General features: G+C 37.7%; 2 protein-coding genes across 4 annotated transcripts; one reads left to right on the top strand and one right to left on the bottom strand.

Moving 5' to 3' along the window:
* Positions 1-28: 28 nt before the first annotated feature.
* On the bottom strand, positions 29-3420 carry LOC112185962 (protein MAIN-LIKE 2). 3 transcript variants are annotated; one of them, XM_040513761.1, is made up of 6 exons: positions 3173-3420; positions 2147-2244; positions 1404-2042; positions 1126-1293; positions 617-1030; positions 29-537 (listed from the first exon to the last, which is right to left on the bottom strand). In XM_040513761.1, the coding sequence occupies exons 2-6, from the start codon at positions 2234-2236 to the stop codon at positions 352-354; spliced, it is 1497 nt and encodes a 498-aa protein (XP_040369695.1). In that variant the 5' UTR covers positions 2237-2244; positions 3173-3420; the 3' UTR covers positions 29-351. The 3 variants fall into 3 exon arrangements, with proteins under 3 accessions (XP_040369695.1, XP_024180070.1, XP_024180069.1); XM_024324302.2 differs by having other exon boundaries at positions 2147-2299; positions 3173-3419; XM_024324301.2 differs by having other exon boundaries at positions 2147-2259; positions 3173-3419.
* Positions 3421-6171: 2751 nt separating this feature from the next.
* LOC112189540 (transcription elongation factor SPT6) lies at positions 6172-8141 on the top strand. Its single transcript, XM_024328885.2, has 2 exons — positions 6172-6713; positions 7423-8141. Exons 1-2 carry the CDS (start codon positions 6278-6280, stop codon positions 7944-7946), a joined length of 960 nt encoding a protein of 319 aa, XP_024184653.1. The 5' UTR covers positions 6172-6277; the 3' UTR covers positions 7947-8141.
* Positions 8142-12493: the final 4352 nt, after the last annotated feature.

Raw genomic sequence — 12493 nt, 5'->3', positions numbered from 1 at the left:
CGGTTAGACCTTTGATCTGTGTTCAATATGTTCAATATTTTCCTTCTTCCAAAAAACATTTAGCATTCAACAGTTCTAACATCCATCAATAATTCTCTAGCAACACCCAAAATTTACCAATCACAATGTTCAAAGATCTACTCATATGAATATGAATATGAACATAGATATAACTTGAGAAAACCTAATGACAACCAAATCAATACCGTTATAGTCCATCTATCTAACATTAATGAGAGCACTTCCTTGCAACCAAATGCATTTGCCAGAGATCCCGAAGAGCATGTTTCATCTGATTGCCAAAGCTGCTACATGTTTTGTCACTTACTTTGGCCGCCCACTCAGGTTAGATTATCCTCCCTCCCTCTTACGCTTTACAGCATTCTTACACCTACCCTTTTTTGAATTTCCAACGACATCATTAAAACATGTTTGCAATGTGCTTTTGACTTCACCAAGCAACTTCCTATCTTGGGAAACCATCTCTGCCATTGGCAATGAATCAGCTATATTTTCTATGTCTCTCATAGCACTAACCTGTAAAATAATTAATGGTGAAACATGAGTATGATTTTAATGATTATTAAACATTATTGGATAAGAACACTACGCTTACCATTCTCTGAAACTCGGATTCTAAAGATTCAGGCCTTCCAACATATTTACGAGTAATATTCTCATACCACTCCATGTACTCGCTTTCATCCACACCTTCCTCGTCTTCCAGAATATAGAAACCACGCTCTAACCATTCCCTAATTTCTGATCGTATTTTCCCTTTCAGTTCCACCTCCATCTCCTTTGAAAAGTCTAATCCCTGATCAAGAGCAGGAATCTTCCTCTCCCATTTCTGAGGATGCTCTGGGATAGGTTGAAGCATGCCAAACTGCCTAAGGCAACGATCAGGGAGGTGCCTTTCTGCCTTACCAAAGCATATCAACATAGTTTTTGATGTCCGTAAAATTAGATTACTGTTTATATCTTCGGGTATAACTGTAGAATCCAAATCTTTGTATGGATACCACTTAACCTGTATGTCAACATCATATCAGTTTCCATCATCACTATCCAAGAAAATAATACTTCCTACAAAAGTACAACAGACAAACATGTATATGGACTTACATCATAATGTTGAAGGGAATCCAAGGCCTTGCGGTAGGCAATTATGTTAGTTTTCGATCTTGTTCCACTAGATCGTTCTTTCCACCTAAGAGCAAATGGAAAACAACCCTGGTTTGGCTCTTCATTGAACTTTGGTTGGCCAACATTCAGATGATAATAACTCCAACACTGCAATGGAAATTTGTAATCAGTTGATCCAATACTTTATCTGAAAGTCATTGTGGCAGAGAGAGCTGTCCATATCTCCCTAGGAGAAAAAAGCATTTTATATATGTTACCTGCAGTAGTGTCAAAGAGCCACTGATTGTGCCTTGAGATTTAAGGGAGGCGTTACCAAGAGCTCTATAGAGGAACGCCAATGCTGCTGCACCCCATGCAAATCTTCCAGCTTCATCAAAATTCTCAAATAGTGTGAGAAATGAAACAGAGACTTTATTCCCAGTAGTTGTGGAAAATATTGTACATCCCACAAGATATAGGAGGTAAGCCCGTGTATGGCGCGCCGTCTCTTCAACTGATGCATCGTCAGGACATTTGGAAAAGAATTCTCTCAACCAATTTAGCTTCAACATTCCCCCATTTAGGTCCTTTGGTACTTTCCCCAGTAACTGTTCACACACTATGCTGGGTGTCCTCACTGTAGGGCCTATAACAGGGTTTCCGTCAACTGGTAGCCCCAATATAAGTGCAACATCTTCAAGTGTTATACTCATTTCTCCAACAGGTAAATGAAACGTATTTGTTTCCCTCCTCCACCTCTCAACAAGGGCCGAGATAAGTGAATTGTCAAGAATAATTGTCGGAATTGATCTGAAGTACCCAAATCCAGCCTTCTCCACCAACTCAATTTGTTTAGGCGTGAGTTTCCAGTGCTCAAGCATTGAAGTGTGTTCATGACATCTAAGCACACCACGCTCCTATAAAGTTTCAATTGATTTATCAGCATACATGATGATCATACAAGTACCCAAGAAAAAAAGACAAGTTTCAGAAACATCAATGACAGAAGTACTCATCTAACCTGTCCATCCCAAATTGCTGAACTGATGTGATTGTCTTGATCGTAAAGTAAAGACTTATCAATTGGTCCAGGATCCACATGTGACTCCATTTGGGTCACTACTACAAACAACCCTAAATTCAGGATTTCAGACTATAGTCCCTTAAATTGTACCAATAAACAAGTGTTTAACAGCAATAAATTTTGTGGGATGTAGAAAATACAATTGCAATGGAAAGGGTTGCAACTAAATTACTACAAATGAGTTCAAAGTCTGGCTTTGTGGCTTGAAGCCTTGAACTCAGGTCATTTGCCTAGGGTTCTTTAGCCCTCTGTTCTCCATTTCAAACTTTATACTCTACTACTTAAAATTGCTGGGCAAAGCCTTTTGAAAGGGCTGCTGCTTACATAAAATGAGAGGCTGCTTGCCAAAAAACAAGGAAAAAAGTGGCTGCTTGCATCATCTGACTCAAGTGGAGCCAATTGTAAGATTCAACTATATCATAAATAAGGCTATTTGGACACAAAACGACAAAAACAAAAGTACTATGTCAACAAAGGGAAAAGATTGATCAAAATGGATAATGTCACCAAAAGTTGAAGGTTCATTGATATTGAAAGCCTTCACTCTCCTTTTCTTCTGTTTAAACTATAATTACTGGGAACAAAAGCTTTTTGATAAATATTGTTGCTTGGGGACACCAATGTGATTTTTTTTTATTGCAAAATGAAAAGAATAAGTCTTTTCTCTTCAAACAAATAGTGCAGGGCAATTACTTTCAAACTCCAAAGCTCATGACTTTAGAGAATTCTAAAATTTAAAAATAAAAAATAAAAAATTGGAAAATTGAAAGCTTAAGCCATCATCAACATAAACATGAACCCATGTTATCAGTCACTCTAAATTCTACAAACCCAGAATTTTTTTCAGCCAAAATAGAGAGAACTTCTTGCTCTTCATGAAAAAATAATAAAAATGAAAACTTCAGGAAATAAACAGAAACAGTGGGAAATTGTAAACAGAAATTAGAGCGAAAATTTCCTGACCTGAGATTGATTGTGTGGCGAAATTAGGGTTTTGTGATAGGAACAGAAATCATAGGAAGAAGAAGAAGAAGAAGATGAAGAAACCCAGAAAACGACGACGGTGAAGGTGTCGTCCAGGTTCAAAGAAGCTTGGAGATGGGGGGATGTATCGTATCGACCAGAGTAGAGTCGTTTTCGTAATGTTTGTGAGGCTTCACGGCGATGGGTGTCGTAGTCTGCTCAAAACCATCCGACGGCGATAATTAAGGAGTCGTGTGTGTCATTTATGTTAGGTTATAATAAACGACAACTGAAATTCCGGTTTTTTTTTATTTTTATTTTATATGAATGAGAAATTTATGGGACTAATTAAGTTGAATTTACCTTATTAGTAAAAGTAAGTTTATAGGCGGTGATAGTTATATTTTGCAACTTTTCATTGAGAAAATTTTAGGAATTACTTTTGAACAGTAAAAGAGAAAATAAACATGTTTCCAAAAAAAAACAAACAAACATTTTCCCCTGAAGGTAAGCAAAACACACCAATAGCATTTTGCACCTTGTTGAAAATTGAATTTGAGCTCTAAAACTGAGGGTAATTAATAACCTCAATCACCATTTAGGTATTTACACGTACAAATATAAAAGAAATGACTTTTATGTTTGACTTTCGTGGTTTTTATTAACACAAAAGGAACAAGTAGTTAAACGAGTTCAAATCAAAGTAATTAATTAAGTTTTTCAATTTCTTTGATGATTCGACTATGTGGTGGAGAGAAAAAGTGCACCACATTGGGTGTACCATATTGAAGCCACTAAAACCACTTGACGTAGCATTTTATGTGCTAGTTTGACATTGAAATGGTGAAAAGAGCAAATCATACATCACTATTTAACCATATATGACAGGTACATCAGTTCTCATATGATGTGGTTTAGACTTTAGACATGGTTCAACAAAATATAATTCATCTACTGAACTATCCAATAGACTAATACAACATATCATGAATTCTTAATAAACACAAATAGAAATTAGGGATAACCTTTTTTTATAAAAGATAAAAGAGGCTTGTTTTCCCGGAAACGGCAATAGATAACTTCTCGTGCTCCATCACAGAGACAAAGAACCAGAAATGCTTTTGAAACTCTCCCTAAAATCGGCTCTTGGCGTACATCGTTGCAGAGAAAGAGACATTCATAAAGGCCTACGGCAATAATTATATATCCAATGGATTAGGATTACAAATTGTGACGAGAGCCAGATTAATTGAACGTAATTTACATCCTTTCGGAATATGAGGATGCCAATTGGAAGCAGACTGGAAGTGCATGCACATCCCAGGGGGGTTTGGTATTCGAAACAAACTAGTTAAGAATTTGCAATATGAGCTAAATTTTTTGCCATAACCATGGGCAAACAACATAGGAAATAAATATTTATGATGGTAAGCACACACATCCACATTTCATTTTAGGGTGGCAATACGTGTTAGCAAGTCTTTTATGTGGGGCGTTATTTTGTATTTTAGACTACATATATAGGATGGATCTAGAGTTGACGTTTCATAAATTTGAAGAAGTTATTATCCATCGTCTACACTTATATGATGTGTATAGCATTGGAAAAAAAAAACTGTTAAATGGTATATGAATGAAGTTGATGCTCAAAGTTAGCATGATGCTGACCATTATATATTTCGCATGACATTTCTTTTGAGAGTATTTCATGACTTTGTAATTTAAGTAAGGTCATCCAAGACATATATAGATGTAAATGACAGTTCTGTATCGAGATTTTGTATGTAGGTATTAGGCATCATTATAGTTCCTTATGGTTACAGTTGATTGTCATCACACTAATACATACGCACTATTTTGTTATGAAGATATTGAAGTAAATTAATATGTGAAATTATAAAAGCTAAATTTAGTTGTGACTGAATGGTTAGAAATTCTTCATAGTTTTATCATTGTTGAGGTTTAAAAGTCATGTCCTCTAGCTAATTAGAAATGCTGTAGCTGTGCCTGTTTCACGTACATTGGTGTAAGCATTAGGTTTGGCATAGAGGTGTTCTGTACCTGTGCTTGTTCCACGTACACTGGGGTAAGAATTAGGTTTGACATATAGGACTTTTGCTGCTGAGGATTCCTGGTTTGACCTACCCAAAGAAATGCATTTTCTAATGGATGTTTTGAAGATGGAATTATGTATAACGCTGAATTTTTTCGTTGTTAAAAAGTTTCAAAAATTCTTTAACTGATTCTTTCTACTGCGTATCTTTTGTGCATTTTCTAATGGGGCAAATCATCTTTAAATAATACATATCTTTTGTGATAATATCATTAAAATGCTACCGCAGTCAATTTGATTCGTGGTTGATTTATTCTATAAACATGATTTTACCTTTGAAATAAAAAAAAACATGTGATTAGTCATCAGCACAAACACAAATGGAATGGAAGGATTAAAAAATTCATGATAAGTCGCAAAAGTTTTTCTTACAACTGTGACCAGAAAGGAGGAAAATGGCTGCTTGAAATATGCAATAATATAGATTTTTTTTCTCTGTTGGATCTCCTCTTGTCCTTTCAAAATTTCAAAAACAAACTAAACAAAACCATATCTATTGAAATTTCTTGAGATATCTCGAATTAAAAAACTAGAAAGAAGAAGTGTCATCAAGTTTGGAGATAAGGGGTGACTAATGCATCAAGGTTGGTCGGAAATTAAAATTAAAAATGACATCAAGGTTGGTCGGAAATTAAAATTAAAAATGACTCTATCCTGTTACTTGCTGTCCTTAATAAAAGATTTGAGGATCTCTCTTAAGTTGGTCAAGTTCTAGAAGATTGTAAGGCATATATGTTTGTTTTTCAATTCGTCCCCCCTCTCCTCCTTTCATGTATTCTACGATTTCATTAATCAAGACTTCAGGTCTAAGCACAACCGCACCTGTCCTTATTAAAAAAAAAAGAGCGGTGATTTTGAATACAAAATTGAAGTAGGGTGGTTTGGTGCCACATGCCTAACACGTGGGTTGGAACTAAACAGGCAAGGCAAAGCTCAAAGCCTCGAAGTTGCCTTGGAATTTCAATTTCCCACTCTGAGAGCCTAGCTAGGCTATGGAAATCGAAGTTGAAGACCGCTCAAAACTTGTAGTGGAGAAAGGTCAAAAGGCCGTGTTTGGAAGAGGAAATGGGTTCAACACCACAGACCGAACAGTCTCTCGCCGTCATGTTTTGTTCGAACTCGAGCACAAAAACGCGACCCAAACAGAGCCCAGAATCTCATTCGAGGTTCTGGGGAGGAACCCCGTCTGGGTCCGGAGCCAGAAAGATGGGGAAGTCAGGGTTTTCAGAAGGTCGGAGAAGGGTGAGCTGGCGGCCGGTGATTGGCTCTGCGTGTCTGGGAAGAGACCCATTTGGTTTAAAGTGAGAAATGTTGGGGTTGAAGCGGAAGTTAAGAGGGTTTTGGAGAGTGAGAGTGAAATGGCTGAGGGTTTGCTAAATGGGTCTGAATGGGGAGGTGTTGATGTTTCAGGCATTGACCCTGTTAAAGGTTTGGCTCTAAATTGCTTCATGGTCTTGCTTGTTTGAGAGAAATGATATAATGAATCAGATGAATGTTTTAGATAGCTTTGTTTCTTTGGATTCTTTGTTTATATAATGATTAAAGAATTGTGCAAATGTGCAATTACTTTGAGGGACTGTTTTAGGTGGGAGACTGGTGGAAAGATGAAATCTTGAATTTGTGAACTGTCACTGTTTTGGGAACTTTTGGTGTTTATATATATCTCTACAAGATTCTTGTTGTTCTGTGTTTAATTAGTTATGAAGCAGTAAGGCACTGCTGATTTGTAATGAAATCTGATGGATTACGGAACAGAATTCTTGCATAATTTCATGCATTTATTTTGAGCACTCTGGCATTTGGAAGCGCTTACTTAGTTAGTTTATCAAGTATTGAAGAATTGTGTTCAGTTTAGCTTTTGGAGACATGAAATGTGCATTATTGTCTAGGAAATGAAGCCTGGATTAAGGTTTTCAATCTCCTGTACTATCTTTGTTAATGTCACTGTGACAAAGATCCACACTTCTACAGACTGCTGTAGACTATAATGAGTACTTTAGCTGTTTGTTTTTTCCTTGATAAATTGATTGTAGCTAAGACTTGGATTTCAGTTGTTGTGCTTTTCTTCTTTATTGCTCATGATATTGAGAATTCCCAATTATGCTTATGACGATATCGTATGCTTTAAGGGATGCAGAGTTTGGTTTCGTTGTAATGGGGAATGAGTTTGATCGGTATCCCAAGCAAATGATTTGCGATGTAAAGAACTGGAACTGGTTTCTTGAGGAACCTAGAAAAGAAAGCGACGATGATGAATATGAGGGAAAGGAAAGGAGGGGTCGGAGGAGAAAGAGGAAAAAAGGTGAAGAAAACGATAATGAAGAGTGGACAGGGGATAGTGAAGCTGATGAAGAGCTTGTTGCAAAACTTAGAAAGGTAAATAAGCCTAAATATTCTACAAGATCGAAGGCCCATAGTGAACCTCAGAAAAAAGCAAAAGGTAGTAAACATTCTGATCAAAAGAAGACGGCTGCTGTGGATGAAGAGGGCATAAAAGACGATGACAAAGATGAAGACGAAGATGATGAAACACTTGGAGGCTTCATTGTCGGCGAGGACGACTTGGAAGAAGAAGACCCTGAAGGAACTGATGAATATGAAGAAGAGGAGGAATTTGTTGAAGAAGAAGAAGAAGAAGAAGATGATGATGATGATGAATGAATGAATGAAGTAGATGATTGATGCATGCAGCAAAACAGTTTTGATTTCTGAATGTTGCATAAGATGTGTAGCTGCTGACACTTTTTGGTGAAAACTTATTTTAACTTCCAACTTCTTGTAATTAGTAGCTGTGTCTGTGTAGTACAGTAAATCTGCTTTTGCTTTCTGTAGTCAAAATATGAAAATATAGCATCATGTACCTTATGTTTTCTAGCTGTTAACTTTTATTTTATTTGTGTTCTGTTGGGTTAGTGTCGCACACTATGTTAAGCGGAGACTAGTTAGTGTTGTATTAAGCAAAATCTTTTTTTGGCGAAGTGTTAAGCAAAACCCTTAATATCAAGGTTAGTAGCTAAACTCAGGTCAAACAACATAGTTAGTGTTGTATTAAGCAATATCTTTTTTGGGCTAAGTATTAAGCAAAACCCTTAATATCAAGGTTAGTAGCTATACTTAGGTCAAACAATAGAATTTAGAGGCCGTGACTACTTACCCAATTTGAACTTAAAAATTGTCTACTTGCTCCACTAAGAGATTTTTAGTCTCATTTACCCAATCTAACATTTACTGACAATTTTAACCTTATTTCAATTAATAAATTACCTTCTCTCTCTCTCTCTCTCTCTCTCTCTTTCTCTCTCTCCCCGCCTCCTCACATGTCCGCCTCCTCACCCAGGCCCATTGTCGTCGAGCCCTAGGCCTCGTAGCTTCTATCACTGCAGGCTACCAATGGGCGTTTCTCCGCCATCACCGCCGCCTACTCCATCGTCGATCTAGTCTTCGAACCATCAAGTCCCAGATCTGGGACAAGGCTTCGGTGAACGAAACCATCCTCGAATCCTTGGAGTCGATCGAGGTTTTGGACCGCAGCCAAGGGATTCTGATCATGGACTCCAGATCCCGAGTTCACTACCATCTCCGCCGGACGACGATTGACTAGGCGATTGGGGATGGTGATCTTGTAGCCGGAGTTGGTAGCGGAGTTGGGCGTCGGGATGGACGACAGCGAAGGAGGAGGAAGGGAGGAGGTCCTTGTATAACCCAGAGCTCTTGAGGGGCAGAAGCTCTAGGTCGAAGCTGCGGCGGCCAGTGGCGTGGCTTCATGAAGCTGCGTCATTTTTTTGGGTAAATTTGGCAGAAGGCTTATAAGGAAAGAAGAAAGAAGAATGAAAAAAGTTTCAAATGAGGAGTTATACATGTCTATTGTGGGTCAATAATATCATTATTGCGGGATAATAATATGATTATTGGGGGGCAATAATAAGATTATTACGGCGCAATAATAAGATTATTTATTTGGATAAACCTATAAAAACTTTCAAAATTATAAACATTTTCATTTTTCATTAATATTGATCCCTAATAAACTTGTTACTGGGGGCAATAATATGTTATTATGTTTATTGGGGGGCAATAATATGTTTATTGGGGGGCAATAATATGATTACTGGGCATTATTAGGGGGCAATAAAATCAGATGCCGGAATCCGGTTACAAGTCCGGTGGTTGAATTCGGAATTCGGTGACTGGTTGCCGGTTTCCGGTCACCGATCGCCGGAGTCTGGTCACCGGTCGCCGGAGTCGGCGGTCGGTCACTGGTCCCTGGAGTACCTCAAGGTCTCCGATGACTTCTCTGTAAGTGACAAAGAAGGAGAGGGCATAAATGTCCCAAAAATAAATAAAAAGGAATAAAAATAATTAATTAATTGGGTATTAGGGAAATGATCTCTTACGGTGCGTTTGGATGAGAAAATTATAAAATCCGTAGGAATTTATAAATGATGGAATTTTAACTCCATCAATTTAAAATTCCATTAATTGCAATTTCTATTATTTGGTTGTAGGAATTTAGGATTTGAAATGTGTAATAAATTAAGAAAGTTTAAAACAAATAAAAAGATAAAACAGAAAAAATTCTTGTTTTGGAAATAAAAATTGAATACTGCAAATGAATTTGTAAATGACACCTATTTTGGTGGAAATTGAAGTGAGAAATTTAAATAACGAATTCTTTCATTTTTTTCCACAAAGAAATTTAAAATTTCCAATCTGATAATGCCAAATGAGAGAATTGACTTTTAGGAATTATGAAATCCTCACTTTCAATTAAATTCCATCATTTTTTCCCTCATCCAAACACACTCTTAGAGTGTTTGGGTAAATGAGCAATCTCTTAGAGTGTTTGGGTAAGTGGGCAATTTTTATCATAAAATTGTGTAAATGATCATTTCCCCTATAATTTATGTTAATTCAGTCCATCTCTTAGCAACATGACATAAAAAATAACAGATATTACATTATGCCATTGTTTCTCTCCAATTTGACACCAAAATCTCTCTCTCTTTAAGACCACCTCGCTCGACACCATGTCCTTCATCACCGATACCGAGAAGGAGAAGGAGGAGTGGATCAACTCAATCAGATGCAGAAGCATCACTAGAACCAAACCTAGGTTGCTCGCCATACCTCCTCCCATTAGCAGTGATCGGGTCGCCGGATCCGCTTAACTTATTTTCCTCTGGCGTCGTCTTGGAGCGAGCGCTTTAAAGATGTGGGTGTTCTACCTGATCTCACTGCCCCTGACCTTGTAGGTGTTCTACCCTGCTACGAGACATTACAGAGTTCGTATTATTTGTGAGGCGAAAGCCTTGAGGTTTGGAGGTCGAAGAGCATTTGAGCCGAGTATTAGAGAGCGTCTATGAGATTGTTCGAATCTTGATAAAAAAATGATATCGAATTAGGTTTCGGAGATTGTGAATTGTATGAATCTAATAGAAATAAGATTAGGAAATGGGAGTACCAAAGCTCAGATGCATGTAGAAGGCGTGGTGTTGAATGCTGAAGATTTCTTTTGCCAGCCATTTGTCCTTGTCTCTGATTCCTTTTAGTATCAGTCTCTCTCTTCTTTCTCTTGGTAAAGGAATGTTGAATTTTGGATCTATGAGATGGGTTTGAGTCTATGATCTAGCTTCATAGATTGATAGTTCATACAGTCACAAATTCATTTTATCTTCTCTTAATTCTCCAAGGGCTTCCTCATTTCTCTCTAGTTCAGCATGTGATTGTCTTTTCTCTTCTTTCGAACTGAGTTTGTCTTCCCTTAGCTTTCAAAGTCAATGACTTTAACTATGACATGTACTGTGACATGCACTATGACATCAACTGTCACTTCAAATTACACAATATGAATTCACAGTTCATGTCATATAGTACATGTCACAGTTCATGTCATAGTACATGTATGTCATGTCACAGAATATCGTTGACCATGTCACTTTTCGAAGCCCCATATGTCAACTTCAATAAAGAAAGCAAAGCTTTCATTCTATGATCGAATGAAACAAGGCAAGTGTTTGGGCATGGATTCCGTGATGGAACTCGAAGAGAAAGACTTGGGCATGGATTCGTTTTCTTGATTGGAGGTAAGGAATGGATTTGAGAGTGATGACGGTGGACATGGTTGGGCTGTGGCGAAGGTGAAGGAGAGTATAGGTGGTTTTGGTTGCGGGATAAGAAGCCACGAAAAAAAAAAGAGGGATTGATTTGAAAAAGGGTAAAATTGGAATGAAAATTTTGACAAATATATAAAAATGACTTGATTTAACATTATTTTTAAAATGTATGTTGTGGACTATTTTAACATGGAGAAGTTTGGGAGTCTGTAAAAAGAGAACCAACGAGACTAAGAGAACAACTGCCTCTGAGGAGGCAAGTTGAAAAGAACTTGTGAGATCCAGCAAAGGACCAAAGAGAGGCACTGACAGGAAACACATTATCTTGTTGCATCACCAAGGCTCCGTTTGGATGGCAGGAAATCATCATATGGAATAAGAATTAATTTCATTTTCCATTTAGAGATGCCGTTTGGTTCTAATTAGAGATTAAAAAGGAAATAAAAAATGAGATGATATTCTAATTCTATTTTCCATAGTCAAAGGAAAAATTACTTTAATTATCCCTCTAAATTTTTTTTATTCCCCCGCCAATATTACTTATAAGTTGAGGCCATATTTGTACTTTAATTAGTAAAAGGGTGTTATTTAAAATTATAATTTTATATTTCATTCTTATGACTTATCAATTAAGAATGGAAAATAAGATCACACAACTAAAAACGGAGGCCTTCAGGGAATTCGGAGCGACCTCGATAGTGAAACCTAGAGTTTCGATGGCTGGCGGCGGTGATCTCATAGTCCCTAGACCAGGTAGTGGGACAGCGAGGGCACGGAGCGGCAATGCAATCCTCTGGATACGTCGGCGGAGTTGTTTTCAGATTGGTTTTTCGATGGAAAGTTTGAGACGCTAAGGCGTTCGATTTGTGTTGCAGCAATTGAGGGTGCAGACTGGGGGGGGCGGAGAGATCCTTCTCGTATCTGACTTTGAGTAGTCAGAGGTCTTTTGCGACAGTGGCGGCGGAGGTGTTCCGTGCGTTGGGGCGGTCGTTTCTTGGTTCTGTAGAGGTCTAGGAGATTCCTCTCTAAATTCGACAATGGTAGAGGACCGTAGCTGGCCACCAGACTGGTGATCAGAGGTTGGTCGCTCGACAG

This window comes from Rosa chinensis, chromosome 2 (assembly GCF_002994745.2).
Source record: "Rosa chinensis cultivar Old Blush chromosome 2, RchiOBHm-V2, whole genome shotgun sequence".
NCBI classification, from domain to species: domain Eukaryota; kingdom Viridiplantae; phylum Streptophyta; class Magnoliopsida; order Rosales; family Rosaceae; genus Rosa; species Rosa chinensis.
The sequence above is the reverse complement of the archived record's forward strand: the minus strand, read 5'-3'. Positions and strand labels throughout refer to the sequence as shown.

What these genes read in the sequence shown, in the direction of transcription:
- LOC112185962 (XM_040513761.1), bottom strand. Translation starts at nt 2,236, where the DNA reads ATGGAGTCACATGTGGATCCTGGACCAATTGATAAGTCTTTACTTTAC. An exon ending in CAGCAATTTGGGATGGACAG is followed by an intron (nt 2,043 to 2,146) that starts GTTAGATGAGTA and finishes GAAACTTTATAG; the next exon opens with GAGCGTGGTGTGCTTAGATG. An exon ending in ATTCCCTTCAACATTATGAT is followed by an intron (nt 1,031 to 1,125) that starts GTAAGTCCATAT and finishes GTTGACATACAG; the next exon opens with GTTAAGTGGTATCCATACAA.
- LOC112189540 (XM_024328885.2), top strand. Translation starts at nt 6,278, where the DNA reads ATGGAAATCGAAGTTGAAGACCGCTCAAAACTTGTAGTGGAGAAAGGT. An exon ending in AGGCATTGACCCTGTTAAAG is followed by an intron (nt 6,714 to 7,422) that starts GTTTGGCTCTAA and finishes TAAGGGATGCAG; the next exon opens with AGTTTGGTTTCGTTGTAATG.